The sequence below is a fragment of the Kryptolebias marmoratus genome, linkage group LG3 (genome assembly GCF_001649575.2).
Source record: "Kryptolebias marmoratus isolate JLee-2015 linkage group LG3, ASM164957v2, whole genome shotgun sequence".
In the NCBI taxonomy this organism is placed as follows: Eukaryota; Metazoa; Chordata; class Actinopteri; order Cyprinodontiformes; family Rivulidae; genus Kryptolebias; species Kryptolebias marmoratus.
Window position 1 is genome coordinate 21,302,768 of NC_051432.1, and position 19,794 is coordinate 21,322,561.

At 39.5% G+C, this 19,794-nt stretch overlaps 1 protein-coding gene across 2 annotated transcripts; it reads left to right on the forward strand.

The window, feature by feature from the left end:
* The first annotated feature begins 9,726 nt into the window (after positions 1-9,726).
* On the forward strand, positions 9,727-14,100 carry LOC108241432 (sialic acid synthase-like). Of its 2 annotated transcripts, none has more exons than XM_037974933.1 (6): positions 9,727-10,035; positions 10,633-10,848; positions 10,927-11,101; positions 11,345-11,499; positions 12,282-12,548; positions 13,273-14,100. In XM_037974933.1, exons 1-6 carry the CDS (start codon positions 9,904-9,906, stop codon positions 13,480-13,482), a joined length of 1,155 nt encoding a protein of 384 aa, XP_037830861.1. In that variant the 5' UTR covers positions 9,727-9,903; the 3' UTR covers positions 13,483-14,100. The 2 variants fall into 2 exon arrangements, with proteins under 2 accessions (XP_037830861.1, XP_017281062.1); XM_017425573.3 differs by having other exon boundaries at positions 9,729-10,035; positions 10,927-11,026.
* Positions 14,101-19,794: the final 5,694 nt, after the last annotated feature.

The following is a 19,794-nucleotide window of genomic DNA, read 5'->3' on the forward strand; positions in this document are numbered from 1 at the left end:
TAAATTCTACTGCCACTTCATCCGTGAACGTTGACAACTTAAGGGGGGTACAACTGAACATAAAATAAAACAGAATATAACTTAAAATAGTAGCATATGGGTGTTAATCATTTTACTGTCTGTAATGGATAGTGAATCATTTTAATTAAGTTCCCAAAAAATGCAAATCTGTAATTATTTATTGTAAATTATTTAAGTATGTTGCAGATTGTTTAACGATATTTGTTTGTTTGATTACCACTGTTGATTTGTATTTTAATTGTATCTGCACTTTGTAAAGTTTGTTTTGTACCTCACGGGCTGCCGTAGCTGATGAGGGCAGGACCTATATAAGCCGGCGAATCATAATGCGAACAAACAAACTGTCAAAGGTGCTTGAAGCTACCAAAACTTAGGTGTTCCCCGGTGAAGGCAGCGAGGTACGTTTTATTTTATTTCGTTGTTTGTGTATTGTAAGTTTATGTTTATATTCTAATTTGTGTATCTGTTTAGTTTTCACGGTGATGATGTCTGAGGTGATTATGATGACTGACGTATGATGATCCACCTCAAAGAAAATAAACAAACTTTGAAAATTCACCCGTCGAGACCGCGCAATTCATTCTAGTGCTGGGGAGCAGCTACAGTGAAAACTCGAGGCTTCCGTGTGTCGCCTTCCATGGACGGTGAAACGTTTGGATCAGGACATCAGCCGAAGTTTGACGCTGCGGAGTCAACGCCGCCATGAGGAGCTTTTCTTCGCGGTGGATCTAAGTTCGCTTCAGAAACTGAATTCGACAGATGATCGTTGGCACGGTGAGAAATTGACTGATCAACCAAAGCGGAAACAGCTTGGAGATGACGTCACGTGACTGTTATTGGCGTTTATGAAATTACGCCGAATTACTCGAAGGTAACTGGAATAAATAAATAAATAAATAAATAAAAAATTAGGATGTGTCTTTTGCAAGCATTTTGAATGTGGGTTTAATTTCACTGTAAGGTTTAGGTCATTGTAAGAGTTAAGATGTCACTGCCAAGTGAAAAGGGACTTTCTGCTGACGATTTGTGTGCTGAAGAAAAGCCAAAAGGACAAGAGTTGGTTTCAGGTCCACGGACAAGAAAGTTAACTGGAAAAGGAGAGCAGTACAGAGAATCAGAATCTGCAAAACAGACAAAGGCATTTCTTAAATCTTATGTATCCTGGAAACAAATTGCCAGAGAAGCCAGGAAGAAATTAAAAGGTTTCTGCTCTCAGGAGAATCTGGATGAAATAAATCAGCAAGTCCAAAACGGTCTTGATAAAGTGAAACAGAATTATGAGTTTCTTCAACGTAATTGTTTAAATACTCCAGATATTGTGCAGAAACTAGATGCCTGTACTATATTAACAAATGAGATTTATGATCTTGTGTGTAAGCGTTTGGAAGGGAGTATTGTTGAAGAAAATTTCAATCCAGAAGTTGAAAAGGAAAGGGTACGAGAAATCTTAAATAGAGATGAATATCGGTCTGTTTTTGGAGAAGTCTCTACTGAAAGTTCTTCATGTACATGTGGTTCATCAATTACCAGCTCCAAAGTTTCTCAGGAGCGGGTAATGGCAGAAGCTGATCTTGCAGCCAAAAATGTTCAAGTTGGATCTATGTTGGAGATTGAAGCTCAACATGCTAAAGTCAGTAAACTTGAATGTGAGTGGAAATGTCATGAGTCCCAGATTATGGCAGAAATGAAGCGGAAGGAGGCTGAAGTGCTGCAGCAACTTGATGAGGAGAAGAGCAAGTTAAAGGTAATGGAAATGGATATGGAAGTTAAAATGGCTGCAGCACGGGTTGATGTTTATAGCAGACTTGATGATGGTGTTGAAAGGGAAAATCTTGATTCTAAGCCTGAAGTTAAATCAGTGCAACCTCTAAAACGCAAAAGAAAGTCAACTGCAAGGGTTGCAACTATGCCACCTCACGTTTGCTCTGAGAATCCTGCAGTAAACTTGGCTGAAGCCTTAACAAGCTCGTTAAGTTTAAGCCGCCTTCCTGTTCCTGTACCTGCCATATTCTCAGGTGACCCTTTGAAATTTGTGGACTTTAAGATATCATTTACAACTTTAATTGGTTCAAAATCCATCTCTGCTGGGGAAAAAATGCTGTATCTGAAAAGTCATCTTTCTGGAGAAGCCCGGAGGGCTGTAGAAGGTTTCTTTTACAGAAGCTCTGAGGACGCATATGAAGGTGCTTGGTCAGTTCTTCAGGAGAGATATGGAAACCCATTTGTAATTCAAAAGGCATTTAGGGATAAACTTAAGTTATGGCCAAAGATTGCACCAAATGATCCATTGTGTCTCAGAGATTTTGCTGACTTTTTGAAAAGTTGTGAAGAGGCCATGCCTCAAGTAAAAGGACTGTCCATCTTAAATGATTGTGAAGAAAATCATAAGATGTTGAAGAAGTTACCAGACTGGGTTGTACGTAAATGGAGTAGAATTGTTGTTGAAGTACTTGATGCATGTGGGGAATATCCATCCTTTGAATGTTTTTCTAGATTCATACAAAAGGAAGCGCGCATAGCATGTAATCCTATTGCTTCTCCATTTTTGTTAAAGTCTAGAACTTCAAGCGATCTTTCCAGAAAAGCAAAGGCTCTTAGTACCAGTACAGAGTTCAAGAAACAAGAAACTGTTCATGTTCTGAAATCTAAACTGCCTTGCTTGGTTTGTACAGACATGTCGCACAGTGTTGCTAAATGCCCTAAATTTGCAGCTAAATCAATGGAAGACAAAAGGTCATTTATATATCAGAACCATCTTTGTTTTGGATGCTTGAGAAAAGGACATTTATTGAAAGATTGTAAAACGCGCCATGTTTGTGGGGAGTGTAGACGGCATCATCCTACTTGTTTGCACCAGGAGAGAGTGAGATCTCAGGATGCTGCTCAGCAGTGTTCCATCTCTCCAGAAGAATCACCTCAAGTTTCTCACAGCATTTTGTCCCATGCACTCACTCGAAACCTTTCTGCAACATCAAGTATTGTTCCAGTGTTTTTGTCCTCTGTGAAGGATCCTGGAAAGGAAATACTTACTTATGCACTCCTTGATACTCAGAGCGACTCCTCCTTTGTCTTAGAAGATTTTGTGAAAAACTTGACTGTTGAAACAAAACCAGTACAGTTAAAACTTAGTACCATGGTTTCTATTGATACACCTGTTTCAAGTCAAATTGTGTCTGACTTACAGATTCGGAGCTTTTTCTCTGATAAATGTATAAGGTTGCGGCAAGCATATGCACGTGACTTCATTCCAGTTGATACATCTTGCATACCAAGTAGAAGTACAGCATTACAGTGGCCTCACCTTAAACATCTGGCTGGCAAAATGCCTGCTTTACAAGACTGTGAAGTAGGTTTACTCATTGGGTTTGACTGTCCTTCTGCTTTGGCTCCCTTGGAAGTTGTTGTTGGTGGGGAAAATGAACCCTTTGCTCAAAAAACATCTCTGGGTTGGAGTATTATTGGGGCAGCTAATCCACATCTGGATCGACAAGGTAACCAAAGATTTGTACATAGAGTGATGGTGAAAGAAATGCCAGCTCCACTAACGTCTGATGTTTTAAAGGCTCTGGAGTTGGATTTCAATGAAAGGGGCCCAGAAGGAAAATGTGTTTCTCAAGATGACATTCGGTTTATACAACTTATGAGTGAAAATATTACACAGAAAGATGATGGCCATTTGGAGATGCCTCTTCCATTTAAAACACCCTGCCTTCCTGTGCTGCCAAATAATAAGAAGCTGGCTACTGTTCGTTTACAACATCTGAAGAGAAGGCTAAAGAAAAATGATCAGTTCTACAATCATTATAAAACATTTATGGAGTCTATCATTAGCTGTGGTGATGCTGAACTAGCTCCTGAGGCAAACGCTAATGATTGTGTGTGGTACTTACCTCATCATGGGGTGTACCATTCAAAGAAACCAGATAAGTTGAGAGTGGTGTTTGACTGCTCAGCTAAATTTCGTGGTACCTCTTTGAATGATACCTTGTTGACTGGTCCAGATTTGATAAACTCTTTAATTGGAATCCTTCTGCGCTTCAGAAAAGAAGCTGTTGCTATTATTTGTGACATTGAAAGGAGGTTCCACCAGTTTTATGTTCCATCAAAGCATCGTTGTTACCTCAGGTTCCTATGGTGGGAGCAAGGAGATTTGGAGAGTGAGCCTAAAGAGTATCAAATGAAGGTTCACCTTTTTGGTGCTGCCTCCTCTCCAGGCTGTGCTAATTTTGGTTTGAAATATTTAGCACAACAGCAGAAATTAAAGTTTCCAGCTGCAGCGGCATTTGTGGAGAATAATTTTTATGTTGATGATGGGTTAATAAGTGTCCCTACAGCTAATGATGCCACCAAACTAATAACTGAAGCACAGAAACTCTGCAAAGAAGGTGGTTTGAGACTCCACAAATTTAATTCAAACAGATCTGAAGTCCTGAGCTGTGTGAATCCATCTGAGAGAGCCACAAGTGTCGTTTTTGCTGATCTCAAGCCTGATTTGGCGCTTACTGAACATACCTTAGGTATACGATGGCATGTCAAAACTGACTGTTTGGGTTTTCACATTGATCTGAGGGACAAACCTGATACACGCCGTGGTATTTTGTCAGTAATAGCCTCTCTGTATGATCCACTAGGATTTCTTTCTCCTTTCATTATGAATGGAAAACGCATTCTACAAGATCTGTGCTGCAGAAGTATTGGGTGGGATGACTCTCTGCCTGAGGACTTGCATGTACGGTGGGAGAAGTGGAAGTTCAGCCTTCAGGATGTGGAGAAATTAATGATACACAGATGTTATCATCCACAAGGATTTGGAAACATTGTTAAAACAGAACTACATCACTTCTCAGATGCTAGCAACCTAGCATATGGTGCATGCTCCTACCTCAGATTTGAGAATGAAAAAGGTGAAATTCATTGTGTTTTGATCATGGCTAAAGCCAGAGTGGCTCCTTTGAAGATTACAACTATTCCTCGGCTCGAGCTTTCAGCTGCAGTGGTTGCTGCTAAGCTGAGTGTGTTGTTAAAATCAGAGCTTGATATGAAGATGGATGCAGAGTTTTTCTGGACAGATTCACAAGTTGTGTTGTCGTATATTAATAATGAAGCACGACGGTTTCATGTATTTGTGGCAAATCGGGTCCAGATAATCAGAGAGAACACAAATCCAAATCAATGGAATTATGTTGACACCACAGAAAATCCAGCAGATCATGCATCTAGAGGGCTGTGTGCCGCTGAGATTTTGACCACTAACTGGCTAACAGGTCCTGAATTTTTGTGGGAAAGGGAGATAAAAAGGGAATTAAAATCTTGCCCTGATCTGTTAGTTGGTGACCCAGAGGTTAAAACTGTTCAGGCATTTGTGACGACAACAGAAGACACTGCAGATTTTCTGGAAAGTTTCACTAGATTTTCATCCTGGTCAACACTGATTAAAGTAGTAGCCAGAATCAAAAGACTTGGACACAGAAATGAATGTTATTCAAACGTGGTGAGTGTTAAAGAACGTGAAGATGCTGTTAAATCGGTGGTGAAGCTTGTACAAAAACAGGCCTTTGGCTCAGAGATGAAGTTGCTGAAAAGAGGAGAGAATCTTCCACGTTCCAGCCCTCTGTTTCATTTAAATCCATTTATGGAAGATGGTTTGTTACGGGTTGGTGGAAGATTAAAACATTCATCTCTTAGTGAAGATTTTAAATATCCACTGATTTTGCCAAAGAACAGCCATATCACCCATCTTATTTTGTCTTACTGTCACACTCAGGTATGCCATCAAGGCAGAGGTCAAACTCAAATGCAGCTCAGGATAAATGGGTTTTGGATTATTGGCTGCAGCAGGTTGGTGGCTAAAATGATTCATAAATGTGTGCAGTGTAGGAAGCTCAGACGACCAGTGGAAGAACAGCTTATGGCTGAGTTTCCAAAACAACGCTTGGAAGCATCTGCACCATTTACATATTGTGGAATGGACTGTTTTGGTCCTTTTGTCGTTAAAAGAAATCGTAAGGAACACAAGAGGTATGGGTTGGTGTTCACCTGCCTCTATTCAAGAGCTGTTCACATTGAAATGTTGGATGATTTGTCCACAGATTCCTTTATTAATGGCCTGCGCTGTTTCATTAGTTTGAGGGGAGCTGTTCGCCAGATATATTGCGATCAAGGAAGAAATTTTGTAGGAGCACAAAATGAGCTAAAGCAGTGTGATCCTAAATATCTGGAGTCTTTTCTAGCAGAGAACCAATGTGAGTTCATTTTTAATGCTCCATCAGCAAGTCATGCTGGTGGTGTTTGGGAGCGTCAGATACGCACCATTCGAAATGTGTTGGCCTTCACTCTCTCTCAAAACCTGGGGAAACTTGATGATGCTTCATTAAGAACTTTCTTTTATGAAGCCATGGCTATAATTAATAGTCGTCCTTTAACATTAAAGGAAATAAATGACCCTGGTTCTCTTGAACCTTTAACTCCTAATCATTTGCTTCAAATGAAATCTGAGTCTGCCCTGCCTCCAGCAGGAGCATTTGTGAGAGAAGATATTTATTCTTCAAAACGTTGGCGCCGTGTACAGTTTCTGGTTGAACAGTTTTGGAGTCGGTGGAAGAGAGAATACCTCCAGAATATCTCCATTAGACAAAAGTGGCATGTAATTCGGCGCAATCTAAAGGTAAATGATGTTGTAATTGTCAAAGAGGATTTTCTCCCAAGAAATAGGTGGCTGTTGGGCCGTGTTGTGGAAACGATTACTGATAGTGATGGCTTGGTTAGAAGAGTGAAGTTGAGAACAGGAGAACAAACATCAGGAAGGGATATTATCTCAAAGAGTTCAGTGATAGAAAGACCAGTGCAAAAGTTGGTGGTATTATTGGAAAGTGACTTGTAAACTGAATGTACACAAACAAGTATGTTTTAAACAATCTGCATGGTTTAAGGGAAGCTTTAAAATAATGCATGATTTTGGCAATAGTTCATGCATTATTGGTGGGAGTGTAATGGATAGTGAATCATTTTAATTAAGTTCCCTAAAAATGCAAATCTGTAATTATTTATTGTAAATTATTTAAGTATGTTGCAGATTGTTTAACGATATTTGTTTGTTTGATTACCACTGTTGATTTGTATTTTAATTGTATCTGCACTTTGTAAAGTTTGTTTTGTACCTCACGGGCTGCCGTAGCTGATGAGGGCAGGACCTATATAAGCCGGCAAATCATAATGCGAACAAACAAACTGTCAAAGGTGCTTGAAGCTACCAAAATTTAGGTGTTCCCCGGTGAAGCCAGCGAGGTACGTTTTATTTTATTTCGTTGTCTGTGTATTGTAAGTTTATGTTTATATTCTAATTTGTGTATCTGTTTAGTTTTCACAGTGATGATGTCTGAGGTGATTATGATGACTGACGTATGATGATCCACCTCAAAGAAAATAAACAAACTTTGAAAATTCACCCGTCGAGACCGCGCAATTCATTCTAGTGCTGGGGAGCAGCTACACTGTCAATTTTATTGGGTCTGTAAATGGGTGGATAGGTGGCTATTATCAAATATGTCTATTTAAAAACAAATACAACAGATCAGTTTAAATAAGTTTAGTTTATCATTTTTTAACTCAAAAACTAATAACAGTGATAGTATGGTTCAAACAAAAGTAAACTGAACTCAAAGCTCAAGTGAAACAAATTAAGTCAAAGTAAACTAAAACGGAACAAAACAGAATGTTAAATGATGTAATTCAGAGGCAGAACAAAGAACAACAAGTAAAACACACATATCAATTCAATTTGGGGAAGTTATAAAAAAGAGAAGTCACTATTGTGATGGCTGAAATTAAACCCCGGTGTGACAATAAAAAAAAAGGGAAGCATCCAAACCCAAATCCCCAAGTGCAATCACTAATAAAATAAAACAGAAAATAACAAACAGAACAAAATCAAAATAACACAATATAAATCATGACCACAGAAACTCCACAAAACCAAAGTCAGAAACATTCCGAATTGAAGCCTTAACCTAAAGATTTTATACTTGAGAGCTGGTGTATGTTGTTTTATTTGTGCGGCTTTAGGCTTTTCTGTTGGATTGTTTAGTTTGTATTGGCAATGGACAACAATGTTTTTTCATTCATTCTGAGAATTCAGAAAGAATGAATACCTGCTAATAGATCTCTCACCAGACAAGCACAGGTGTGTTAACAAGGATCGTACTTCTTGAAATGTTCTTTCTCATGAGGTTAACAAGTGCATTTTTTAAGATAAATACATACTGTAATTATCCCATCTGCTTTTGCAAAGGATTAAAACACTTGAACAACTTGTCATCAAGTTGTTCAAAGGATTAAAACACTTGAACAACTTGTCATCAAGTTCTGTCAGTTTGTTCTAAGGGACCAGGGTTTGAGAAACACTAAGTACCAGCAAACACAGGTGAAGTTCCACCCTAGTTTAATATATCCAAGTTAGTCTTAGCACTTCAGTCAACATGTCTGCTTTAAACAAAAATACATTTTCATCTTTGGCATTGTTTGACTGGTCTGTTGAAAAAATGTTCTAAAGTTCCCACCCGTGTTTTTTTTTTTTTGTCCTATTGTTTAGTTGGATTGCAAAGAATTTCACTGAAATAGTTTCACTCACTTGTATTCCTTTGCATCTGGTTGAGCAAGTCATTAAGTGGCAGCGGTAGATTCCTGAAAGAACGGTCCTGATTCTAGAAATGTGAACAACATAAAGGTGGCTGAGCCCTTAGGTGTCACAGCTCAGGACATCTTCCATTTGGTTGGAAAGACTGTGATAGAAGACAGGGAGGAGAATTAGAGTGATGCGAAAGTTGGACTCAAAGCTGCGTTGCCCACCACTGCTGCAGGAGTCAATCTAAGCAACAAAAATGAGTGTTTTGATACATGCTGTAAGTTTGGACGCTCCTTTTGACAAACTCTAGGCCTTTTGGTTTTGCAAACACAAGAACATCCATCAATCCATCCAGTTTGAATTTCATTTATCTGAATTAGGGCAGCAAGTTAAGGCCAGAAACCCAGACATCCCGCTCCTTAGTAACTCTCTCTAGCTCCTAAAGTTAATTTAATACACTCTACCAAAAACAAACAAAAAACCAAAACATTTGCCTCTTGGTTAATGGGTCAAAGTTTTCGCTGTTCACTAAAGGAGCTGAACCATTTGGCAAAGCCCTGTTTATATTGTTTAGGCCAACATGTTCAAATATTTTTAGGAGCTTGGTCTTTTTCTAGAGTCATGTTCAAACTGATGGGATTGCCAATATCAACCTGTTTATGACTCATAAAGCTTTCTTTTATGTTTCACACTCTTTGCCATGATAAGGCCAACGGCAAAACAGTCTCCACAGTTCAGAAATAACACATCCTGGATAAATGTGCTTATAATGCTGTCAGAAAAGCTAATAAAACTTCCCCGTTTAACCGAAACAAATGTCGGTCAGTTTACTTTTGGAAGTATCTAACCATGGTCTTTAAATAATGTTTAACAAAAATATCCAGTGAATAAAAACATCATCATCCTGTTATTGGTGGCTTAAATTGTGCTTATTTATTCATTTATTTATCCAGTTAAGATAGTCTTGCATTTAAAGCTCAAAAGATGGTCTTACCACTAAAAAAGAAGAAGTGATTTTTTAAAATTTTTATTTTTGTCGCGCAAGAGTGTGCTTTTACTTTGAAAACACTTCCGGCCCGCTGTACGCCACACGTCATTGAACACGCCAGCCCGGATGTGCGGAAGTTCTGCACACGTCCGTCATTCACTCCGGAACGGCGGTTAATTCTCGTAAATTAAGCCGTTCCGTCATTCGGCCGCCCGTTTGCCTTCAGCAACTATTTCCACCGGTTTCAGCGTCTGTTTCCTTTCCCGCCACCGAGATGCCTTTAACATTCGAGCTGTGTCCCGGACGGACGATCGGAGGGGACCATCCGTGTTTCATCATAGCTGAAATTGGACAGAACCATCAGGGAGACGTCGAGATTGCCAAAAAAATGATAAAAATGGCAAAGGTAAACGAAAGTATGATTTAGCTGAAATAAACTGTCTCTGAGCAGGTGACAGCCAACACGCTCCTGGGGTCCCACTGGTGTGAAAATAAACCTAGACTGAAGCAAAAGCAATGGAAAATAAAGTATAATAATGCAATCAAGCTGTGAAACATAACTGCTTTAGTGCATTAAGTATCTGAATCATAGGTTTTGAACATTGTGGGCGTTTAAACGGGTTAGGAAGGTGCTCCTTAATTGCTGCAGCAAATCACAGCAGACATTTTCCATTTTGTTAAGGTTTCAGTGATCATGAGGCCCAGTCCAAGAGTTCCACGTCATTGGTGGAGCTCATTGACTGTCAGGTGCAAAGGCAGGACAGAAGACAAGTGAAAATCAGTCAAAGTCCAAAGAAAAACTTTGATAAGTCTCAGAAAGGCCCCAAGACTACTTAAAATATATATATATATATATATATATACACACACACAGGAAAGTCTGGTTCCTTGCAAACTAAATGTAAAGGAATTTGGTTGGTTTAAAACTTTTTGCACAGTGCGTCATCCAGCTTTTGTTTTCCTGAGTTGTGTGGGTTTTTTTTTCTCATGTCCGTCTTCACAGGATTGTGGTGCCGACTGCGCCAAATTCCAGAAAAGCGAGCTTGAGTACAAGTTCAGTAAGCGAGCCTTGGAGCGTCCGTACGACTCCAAAAACTCCTGGGGGAAAACGTACGGCGAGCACAAGCGCCACCTGGAGTTCAGCCACGAGCAGTACAGGGAGCTGCAGAAATATGCCACGGAGGTGGGGATCTTCTTCACGGCCTCAGGGATGGACGAGGTAAGACGGACGTTTGTCCAGAGGTTCGTGGTGCTTCGAGTACCGGGAGAGGTTTAATTTCTTACGCTTGTCTTTTAGATGGCGGTGGAGTTTCTCCATAAGCTCAATGTGCCTTTTTTCAAAGTGGGATCTGGAGACACCAACAACTTTCCCTATCTGGAGAAAACGGCCAAGAAAGGTTATTGTGAATTGCCGCGACTACACTACGCTTCAGATGGAGTCTGCTATTTTTTCTTCAGGAACCAAGAAACTGGTTTGCAGGGAATTGGGGCTTACTGTACAATAAACGTCAAAAAAAGTCTAGTTCACTTTCTAGAAATTAAAAACTTTTTGTTCTTTACACAATGTACATTATCACGTACAGGAACGCATTTGTCATTGGGTCACTTTGTCTGAAAAGCCGCTATGAAAGCTTGTTAGGACATACAGATTATAGCGTTTGGCTGTCTGTAAACAGTCCACAAAAGGTTCATAAGATTCTTTTTGTCTGGGACAGGTCGTCCCATGGTGGTGTCCAGCGGGATGCAGTCAATGGAGACGATGCGCCAAGTCTACAAGACGGTGAAGAAGCACAATGAGAACTTCGCTATCCTTCAGTGCACCAGCGCCTACCCTCTGGAGCCTGAAAATGTCAACCTCCGAGTGATCACGGTGAAAAGATATTTCTCTTATAAGCTTAAGCTTTTATACATCGACACCAGGGCGGCTCAGAGGGCTGTGGAGAATAGGGACTCGACTGCCTCCGGAGCTGACTCTGGCAACAATGCTTCACATTTAGTGTGCACTGAAGCTCATTTTATGGAAATGCTAAGAGAATCCTTCTTTAATCTGAGGTCATGGTTCTCAACTGGACAAAAAGGCGGAATGCTCCCTCCAGGTCGAGGCTGAGTCTCTTCTCAAGCTGATGAGGTTAAAAACCTGTGAGTCTTTGTTCATAAGTGGTAGTAAGATGGAGCGGGAGATCGTCTGTGGGCTTGTCTGCGGTAATGAGGGTGTTGGTCCGGTCAATCACTGAATGAGGAGCTGTACCAAGAGACAAAGGTCTTGATTAACCGGTCCGTCTACTTTCCAGCCCTCTCTTATGGTCATGAGGTGTACAAGTGGCTAAGATAGGCTTTCTCTGTACAGTGGCTGACTAAGCCTCAACATCTTTCTCATGATGCTCCTGCTGCACGCCCGATAGAACCATCTGGGCGGATGGTTCTCCAGGTTCATGAAATGCACGCAGACTGGACAGTCAGACTCCTACGAGGGTAAAAGGTCTGGTCCACTGCTTCATGATCTGCATGAAAACCACACAGCTCCTTCTGAATGTGCATTTTGGAAAAAAAACGTACTTAAATTCAGTTTGTTTACCTTATTATGGCATGTTTATGGTTTTCTTTAAACGGTGTATTTCACAATCTTACTTTTCATCCACTTGTTGACTGCAGGAATACCAGAAGGAATTTCCAGACATTCCCATCGGGTATTCCGGCCACGAGTCCGGAATCAATATTTCGGTGGCAGCTGTGGCTCTGGGGGCGAAGGTCATTGAGCGGCATATAACGCTGGACAAAACATGGAAAGGCAGTGACCACGCGGCCTCACTGGAGCCCTCCGAGCTGACTGAGCTGGTCTGCTCCATTCGGCTGGTGGAGAGGGCGCTGGGAAGCAGGGTCAAGCGGATGCTGCCATGTGAGAAGCCGTGCCATGACAAGGTTAGTTCAACAATCTGCGGAAGGAGCAGCGAAAATGGTTCGTTTTTAAGTTGTGTGAATGCTGAGTCAGCATTTTCTGGTTTAGAATTTCTTCTGATGTTATTCGGACTCTACTTCCACATACTTGGTGCTATTTTAACCATAAAAATATCAAAGCGTTCAGCTCGATCGGGATATGAGTGCAATGACTTTTAATGTTTGTAACTTTTTGAATTAACTTTATTTACAAAAGGATTCCCCATAAAAGTAAACAGAGTTTTCCTCAGTTCCTTCAGAAACTTTGAAATCCACTTCAGCATACTTGCTCTATAGTTGTCGTCTTATGCTAATTTTAGCTTTTAGCTACAATTTTGCTACTTTTAGCTTTTAGCTATTGTTTTGCTAATTTTAACTTTTATCTATGGTTCTGCTAATTGCAGGTTTTATGTAGAATTTTACAAACTTTAGCTTGGTTTTGCTGTCAGCTGCTGTTTTGCTAGTTTTTGTCTTTTAGCTACTGTTTTGTGAATTTTAGCTTTCACCTACAGTTTTGCTCATTTTAACCTCTGTTCTGCTCGTTTCACCTTTTTAACAATTCTTTCTTCAACAAATTTCAGCAAAGTCATTCAGCCCTCAGCGTTCCTGCTGCATTATCCCAGAAAATGGAATTTCTCTGCTCGTTTATTTAGACCTGGAACGTTTTTTGATGCCCAAGCTTCACTCTCCTACTTTCCTTTGTCTCTAGTTGGGAAAGTCAGTGGTGGCCAAGGTGAAGATTCCCAAAGGAACAGTCCTGACTCTGGACATGTTGGCAGTGAAGGTAGCTGAGCCCATGGGCGTCGCAGCCCAGGACATCTTCCGGCTGGTTGGAAAGACCGTGGTGGAGGACGTGGAGGAGGACGAGAGCGTCACTCCCGAGGTGGTGGACAGCTACGGCAAAAAGGCCAAATGCTGAGAACAAGAGAGCTTGAAAACGGTTAAAAAGGTGCTTATTTTGAGCTGTTATTTACAGGATCTCTGAAGGGATAATTAGAAAGGAGTCTGAGATCAAACATGAGTTATGAGGGTGATTTAACTTGGTGATGGTGGGATTTTTGACATGAAGCATTAATCTGAGCTCTGAGAAAAGGTTTCCTTAGTTCTGAGTCAAACATCACATGTTTGAAAAGTGGCCTTAACATACGTTTACCTGGGAGTTTGTCTTGAACGTGATCAGAGCCAGATTTCTGAGCACTTCCTGTGCTCTTCATGAGCCTGTTCAGATTCAGAGTTTCAGAAAAAGCTTGTTCTTAAAGCTTTGTTAAGTGACACAAAACTAGACAAATTGAGCCAAATAAAACCTCATCAAATTTATAACAGCTAGTGTATTATTTTTAAACCCTTATTTGGTACTGCCAAACACATTTCTTTTGTCTGTTACTTTAAGTTTTCTTGTTGAAGCTCTGGCACTGACAGCATTTTGTCATCAAGATGAAGAATGTTATAGCACTTATGTGATGTTTGCTTTATTATATCTGGGCTTTGAGGTGTTCTGAGAAAATAAACCTCATAATAAACTTTGGGTAAATACTGACATTGTTTCCGTTGTTTCATTTAAAGTCACTCGTGTGCCTCATTAACATGAAAGTGATCATAACACGACGGTTATAGTTTCTGTAACAATCTGACTTTGATGAAATGGTGAATATGTATTGTGATGGAATTGCATTTAATAGCAAAATACAAACATATAAAGTGCCTGTTTAATTTCAGCACCCAAACAGAAGTGAAGCTTATTAGGATAACATTTATCCAACATAAGCATCATTTTTTTAACTAAATAATTGGAATGAAATATATTTTATGATCTTTTCTGACTTTAATGTTCCATAGTCTAACCTGAGCTCTATTTAATGTTCAAAGTGTAAGCCTCACCTTTGTTTACATTTAGTATTCAGATCCTGTTAAATGTTATCGAGGATTTTTATGTTTAGAATGAAGTCATGCATCTTGAAGTGCCAGTTAGGGCTGCATGATATGAGAAAAGCTTGCTTACTCCTCACTTTCTCTTCTATCATTACTATTATCTGCACTAAATGTGGAAATCAAGGCCAGTGACGCTGTTGGATTGACCAACAATAACAATCATGCAGAACATGAATGCATGGAAATAAAATGGTCTATGATTTGTTGCAGTCTTTGGCAATTTTGATCTTGAGATGCAATATATTGTGCAGCCCTGGTTCCAAAAAACAAACATAAAATAATTTTAAAAAAAGAGTTGGTGAATGTGTGCTGTGGTACAAATGCATTTAAAGGCAAAATGCAAATATTTTTACCAAACCTCATTTTATAAAGTGCCTGTTAAATTCAGAAACAGAAGTGAAGCTAATTCAGTCACAACACAACGATCTGTGGAGTAGAATAATCCTCTGTCCCTCAGCGGGGACACTCAGTGTATCAGCAGCAAAGTGACAGGCAAACAGAAGCACACAGGAAACACACACGTAAAAAAATGACAAACTGCAGATTGGACACAAACGCTGAGTGAACAACTATCCAGTCATGGATAAAAAGTAAATGTAGATCCTAACGTATACAAGTGCATTGAGATAAAGAAGAACTAAAGCAATTGTGTGTGTGTGGTTTTAGTATTTGTGCAGAATCGGCCATGCCCAAGAAAATGGAGGTCTGTACAAAGAACAGCAGGTTTGTTTGCTTTGTTGGGAGTGGTGTTGGTTGTTCAGTCTAACAGCTACTGGGAGGAGAGAGCTCTGATATCACTCCTTTGTGTATTTTTGGGATGCAACATCCTGTCACTAAAGGAGCTTTCCAGTGTCATTATGTCGTCAGTAGCTTATGATACTTAAAGCCTATGAAACCAAAACTTTGTTTATGTTCATGTTTCTATAACTAAGACTGTGTTGGGATTAAAAGCAGCATCAGTCAAAGCTTTAGTCTTTCCCAGCTAAGATTTGTTATGGCTAACCACACACAGCCCATCTCCATCAGTGAATTATCAGTCTGTTACAGAATGGTTCAGTGTTAAATAGGAAATAACACACGTGTTCCTACATCTTCATGAGCCTGGGAAAGTCTCTCACTGTGCAAAGTTCAGAGCCCGACAGCTTTAACTGTCAGAGCGGAATTTATTCAAGCTTGGCAAAGGATAGGATCCGCGCCACGGAGAACGCTCATTTCTGTCTCAGCCTTGAAGATAGCACAGTCTGGTTCCCATATTAAAAAAAAGGTTTTCTCACGTTTAGATTTTGACTTGTGTTTTAAGCTTCCAGACTCAACTCTGTGGCTGTTGTCCTGACACCTGCTCTGCTCAGGGACACAGGCTGAAGTCAGGAGCTGGTTCCTGCCATTAAACTGTGGTTAGCTTTGTAAAGTCTGTGAAGTATTATTATTTAACATTTCATTTCAGTGTTCCAGCTCTAGCATTAAGGCTGTATTTGAATGTAAGACTGTCGGCACATATCAGGACCTTTTATTTATATTTTTATATATTTTCTAATTAATCTGACACTAAAATCCATTTCCTTTACACTTGTGTCAGTTTTACTTTAGTTCAAATTGTTCAAATTAGATTTTAGAGAAAACAACAGCCTCCTTTAAATTGGAGTTTGTGTTAAGCTTTAGATCTACAAATACAAATCAGTCTTTCTGGCATTTCATTTCTAACTTCTTGTACAAAATGTTTATTTTGCTTCCCTCCAGTGGTTGCTCTACAGAAGGCACAACCGGCAGCGCTGAATATGGCCGCTAATGCTCGGTGTCCTGAACACACACCGCAGTGACGCAGCCGTGATTATGTTTATGCTCTCTTCTTTGCAAACCACTTGTCATGTTACTTTAGTTCCCTTCAGGCCTGGTGATGGAGCAAGTGTTCAGTTCGTCTCAGCGCACATGCAGGACACAGAGGGCATTCAGATACAGGCATGAATCCAAATCCAAGCGCTTAACGAGAACAAGCTCACCACGACGGCCTGAGCAAGGGTTTAACTTGATGAGTTTAACTTGATGAGCACAAAAATCTGCATTTGAGAATTTAAACCAATGAGACATTAGATTTCTGTCTCATGTTGTTAAAATCCACTTGTGTGATTTATTTTAAAGTCAAGAAATTAATATTTATGCAACGTATTCTTCAGAGATTTTATTGATTGACATTGTATGAGCTTATCAACGCTTTTAAAACTTATCTGTGCGTTCTAGTTTCTCTTCTGAAAATACATCAACCATAATCATCACCTATCAGCTGATCCACTGAAGCACAATGACTTTTTCACTGCCACCGAAAGAGAGAAAAAGTATAAAAATGGCAGGTTTTTTAGACTCCTTGTTTGCTCTTTGACCAGAAATAATCCCTCTCTCTGATTACAAGGGTCAGAGTTTTCTCATTAAGAACCTGGCGTTGTCTTAAATCTTTTGTTTCATGCTGTCGCAGCGTGATGTGGCAGTAAATAGATAAATAAAAACTAGCATTTTCTGAATAAATGCAAATTAACAAAGTTTTAACCAGAGATCCTCTATGATGTGACGACTCTCAGCTTGCTACCACACCAAACATTGGCTCAATATCTGCAAGTCTGACAGTTATAGTAATTTTTGTGTTTCTCTTTGAAACAGCTGTGGCAGCCATCTTGAATCAAACTTACTCCAAAAGCTAATTACTTGTACATGTCCAACCAGTGATGATGAGTTTCTTTAAAATCTGTTCACTGCTTCATGAGACATTTTGACAGACAGACAAACACAGAACCCACCTTCAATGGGATTTTAACAGTATATATATTTTTTTTCTTAAGGTAGGTTGGTAACATTGCATTCCAGGTTCTCTGAGAGGAGACACTACCTCGCCACTCTACATACAGAGAGATGAAGAAAGCGTTGTGACACGACAGAGAACGGAGTTTAGTTTATTAAGTTTGTTCATTTTACAGTCTGCATGTTTTTTCATCTTCATGTTGAAGCTTTCACTGGGAACAATGAGGAAAAGCAAATGTGTTAAAAAAAATTAAATACCTTTACATCAAAAACTTAATATTTTCTAATTGTTCCGCCATTTTTTTTAATGTCTGCCATAAAACAACAAATATCCAGATCAAGTGACGCAGAGGGAGCAGATATAAAGAAGGTAAAACAGGTTCAAGGATAGACCCCCGAGGCACCCCAGAGGTCAGATCTGACAGAGAGGAGACCCCACCTTTAGTTATGATGTAAAACATTTAATTACAAAGTTCAGAAGGCAGAACTAATTAGATGTGGACATGGATCCCTGTCAAATGCAAACGATCGCACTGTTCTGTGCTCAACGCCCAGATAGTTACTGAAGGTTCTTGGCAGGCAAAGTAATAGTAAAAGACAGGGTTGAGCTTACTGAACAGTTAGTTCTTTTGAGAGCAGATAAAGACTCATTATATTGATCTCTCCAATTACCTGAACTATTCCTTCTCGCAGAAATAAGGTCCCTCCCTTTCCCCAAATAGCTTAGCAGGTATTTCAAGCAGGAGCTTTAGCCTGTAAGCTGCCGCTGATCCCAGCTTGAAAAAGGAACATCGTTCTCTCGGACTTTCTTCCTACCAAAGGACTCCATCAGATCATTTAAAGAAATGTATCAGCCAGGGGGCTGAATGAATCCAATCTCATCTCATTGCTCTACTAAGGGCTCATGTGTACTTGACTGTAATTTCAGCAGTACTTGATCTTATTTATTGCTACAAAAATGCTTTGTGAGCATAAATGAAAACAATGATCAAATATCTAATGGGGTTTCTTCTACATCTCAGTCTTTTAAGATCTGCCTGAGATGCTTTCAGTCATAACCAGAATGAGGTTTAGGTTAACTTGGTTGATTGTGTAACTAGTTTAGCCCTTTTAAGACATTACTTGGAGCTTAATATAGCAGATTACAACCCTGATTCATGACTCAACCCTCTCTGTCCACAACCAACCCAGTGTCTCCTCGGGACATGCCTTTGCTTCAGTGTTTTACAGTGAAGGAAAAATAAAGAAAACATCTGATGTGAATGATCTCAGTGCTAATCAAATCCAAAAACTTATCTGTCTTCTAAAAGTAATCTGTGGTTAGAAAGTTACATCACACATTTATAAAATAATCAAGATTTTAGAGTTTTTAGGTTGGATACGAAACAACAAGAGCAGGAAAAAAAACACATTTGATTTTACTTTTGATGCCACTGATGTTTGGATCAGAGCAGTGAGAATTTAAAAATTAAAAGCAAGTCTAGTTAGGTTTACTTCCAGCAATGTTTGTGGGCTGTTAGTATGTAGTAGTAGCAGTAGTAGTAACAAACCTAAACAGCAAAAAAAAAACAATTTAAAAAGAAGGAGGACACATCATTTCTGCTCACATTTTTACTTCTTGAGGTCACAAAATCAGCTTGAAAAAATAAAAAGTCTTCACAACATCTGCAGACTTCACACTTCTGAGACAGTCACTGATTATAAAACAAAATAAGACAATAAAAAATCCAGAAAGAAAAGATTACATCAAAAGATGCACACACACAAAAAACAACAACAAAAAACTGATAAAACATTTCTGCATTCTTGAAGATTTTGTAAGAACCTTTGAGCCTGCATGAGAGACGTTTGTTGCATTTATTATTTCCAGTCAGGAATCAGTCATCCTGCAAAGATTCAGATGATTATTAATGGTAAAAAAGCTTTCCAGCTTCTTAATGATATGAATTAAGACTTGTCCTCAGTTTTCTTGCATGTGCAGCATTTATGAATTAAATATGAACAAATCAATGTGAACTTAATGTTCTAAAAATAATTTTATAGTATTATTAGCATTTGTTTCGGCTAAATATACCAGGAGGGTATTTTTTTTTTGTCCATTAGGCCTACTTTGGTGTAGTTGTGAGTTTGAAGCTCTGCTCGACACGTGTCTGTATCGCTTGCAGAGAGCAGGTGCTGCACCCAGAGCTAATTATAGATGAGTGGGAAATAAAGACAGACGGCAGGATGATCTCACCTCCAGCAGCTTCTTATTTATAACTAAAACATGTAGCGCAAACAGTCACCAGCTTCGGTGGCGGTATGCAGAACGGAGAGCAATCGTGTAATGACCTCCGCCAAGGAGGGGATGTTTTCGGTTGTGTTGGTCGGCTTGTTGGCTTGTTTGTCTGTTTGCAAGATCGCTTAAAAAAACTACCAAACAGATTTTGAGGAAATTTCCAGGAAATGCTGGGGTTGTCACAAGAAACAATTGGTTACATTTTGATGGTGATCTGGAGAATAACATAAACAACCA

Coding starts and splice junctions, on each gene's coding strand:
- LOC108241432 (XM_037974933.1), top strand. CDS start 9,904: ATGCCTTTAACATTCGAGCTGTGTCCCGGACGGACGATCGGAGGGGAC. Junction 11,500..12,281: donor TCAACCTCCGAGTGATCACG/GTGAAAAGATAT, acceptor TGTTGACTGCAG/GAATACCAGAAGGAATTTCC. Junction 12,549..13,272: donor AGAAGCCGTGCCATGACAAG/GTTAGTTCAACA, acceptor CTTTGTCTCTAG/TTGGGAAAGTCAGTGGTGGC.